Genomic DNA, 2,050 nt, shown 5'->3' with positions numbered 1-2,050 from the left:
ACCTAATGTAAGAATACAGAGCTCTTTGGCGCTAGTAACCCAGTGCTACCGTAAATTTCTTTTATTTTCACTGATTGATATTTCTTCTATTTCTAAATGGAAAAATAAACCAGAATCCACTTCTTTAATCCTCCGCCAATCTAAATCGAATTATGTTTGAACGTTGAACCGCAAACGGGTAACCACAAACCGCGGTTAGAGGTTCGCGGTAAACTCCGATCTAAAACTCTCTAATATAATAAACATAACTTCAATTTTCCACCACTTTCCATAAACGACAATTAAATTCCTTGACTTTCAAGGCCTGAAAAATGAAATTCTTAACCTCATGACTTTCCAGGTTTTCCATGACTTGTACGAACCCTGATAATTTTATGAATACTTGCAGGTCTTTTAATTTGTTTAATGGAATCCCCACTAGGCAGAAATCCGTGAAATATTGAACCGTTGTTAAATTTATCATTCATTTGTTTTGTAGTTTGCACTTTTCTTTCGATAAATACTTTGTTTATAGTGAAAGGGTAGCTAGCTGACCTAGCCAGTTTATAAAGCATCCCCGAATTAGCAGGATAAAGTCAGTTAGTTTCTGGGAAAAAATGCAGCTAAAAAAAGTCGTCAAAGAAACTCATGAGCCCGGGGTGTCCGCTTGCGGGTTCGACGCCCTTATTATTTGGCCACCTCACTGCCTCCCCGAATTTCGTAAGTCTGAAACTCATAATTCATAATTCATCTCCCAAGCGTTCTCGACCACGATCCAAATACTTGCTGTTCGATAATTCACAGCTGTGTTCCGCGGCTTGTTCGAAGACAGCTCTGAAGCAAAATAGCTTTTTGTATCCTCTCCTAAACGTCTTATTGAGGGCCCCATATATGAAGGGGTTAAGAGAAGAACTTGTAAGGCCTATCATTGTGTACAAGACATAAATCCCTCGAGACTGGGACCAACATCCAAGGCCCATATCTACAAAGTCGATAACAAGAATAGGGGTCCAACAAATAAGGTATCCTAAAACAGTCACGAATAAAGTTCGAGTCAGTTTAATCTCTTCTGTAGATATCTTTGTATTATTATTTTGCGTTTCAAAAGCCACACGGAGATTTTTAACGCGTCTTGTGTTCAACTGCAAGTTCCTAAAAACGTTAACATAGCAAAAGGTGAGGACAGCCAACGAGGCTAACACGTAGACGTAGATTACACTAGAAGCAAATGAGTGCTTTTCTTGGTGGAAACAGAAAAACTTCCCTGGATGGAAAATGAATCTCTTACCACTACCAAGGTAGGGAATTGGGGTTGTTAGGGCTATTACCCATACTGCCCCAGTCATCAACCGCGCGCGCGGCATGGTGAAGAGCAATCGATGTTTTATAGGGCGAACAACCCGGAAATATCGATCTACAGACATAAGGGCCATGTTCAAAAGAGAGGCACTGACTGTGGATATGACGACAAAGCCTTGTAACTGACATGCAGCAAAACCAGAAATCCATCGCCCTTTAATGAGTGATATTACAGAGGGTGGGGTCCCGAGGCAGGCCATGGTAATGTCTGAAAGAGCGAGCGATGCCAAGAAGAGGCCTGGAACGGTTCGAAGTCTTGGTGTTTTGTACACAATATAAAGCACTAGAAGATTTCCGATAAATGCAGTCGCCGCAATGGAACCATAGATAAAGGATTCCAGAACTACTTGAAAAGTACTTCTTGAATGTAATTGTTCTTCGAGCTTGAGAGCGTGACTTTGGCAAATATTCATCTTAGATTTAACTACAACAGAAAAAGAAAAGAAAGTTGCTTTCTGTCTTAGTAGATAACCTGAGATCAGACCCAATTTTAGCAGCTTCCACGGCTCAGGTTACTTAGTAGAATACTGGTAAGCAATGGCCTGTTTACAGCGCTCTATAACGTATGACATTGAAATCTTTCCTTCCATCGCAGCGCCTTCGCGAGTGGCTCTTAGCCTTAGTAGTCTGGTCACGATTTGTCTGTGGACGGACTAGTTATGCAGCATAAATTCAGCATTCTTTTATCTCTGTCAGTACAAAATCGCATGCT

General features: G+C 41.0%; 1 protein-coding gene across 1 annotated transcript; it reads right to left on the bottom strand.

The window, feature by feature from the left end:
• Window positions 1–248: 248 nt before the first annotated feature.
• On the bottom strand, window positions 249–1,756 carry LOC140952800 (neuromedin-K receptor-like). The gene has a single exon (XM_073402247.1). It carries the CDS (start codon window positions 1,749–1,751, stop codon window positions 720–722), a length of 1,032 nt encoding a protein of 343 aa, XP_073258348.1. The 5' UTR covers window positions 1,752–1,756; the 3' UTR covers window positions 249–719.
• Window positions 1,757–2,050: the final 294 nt, after the last annotated feature.

The sequence above is a fragment of the Porites lutea genome, chromosome 11, assembly GCF_958299795.1.
Source record: "Porites lutea chromosome 11, jaPorLute2.1, whole genome shotgun sequence".
NCBI classification, from domain to species: Eukaryota; Metazoa; Cnidaria; class Anthozoa; order Scleractinia; family Poritidae; genus Porites; species Porites lutea.
This window is presented reverse-complemented; position numbering and strand designations above follow the sequence as displayed.

Coding starts and splice junctions, on each gene's coding strand:
- LOC140952800 (XM_073402247.1), bottom strand. CDS start 1,751: ATGAATATTTGCCAAAGTCACGCTCTCAAGCTCGAAGAACAATTACAT.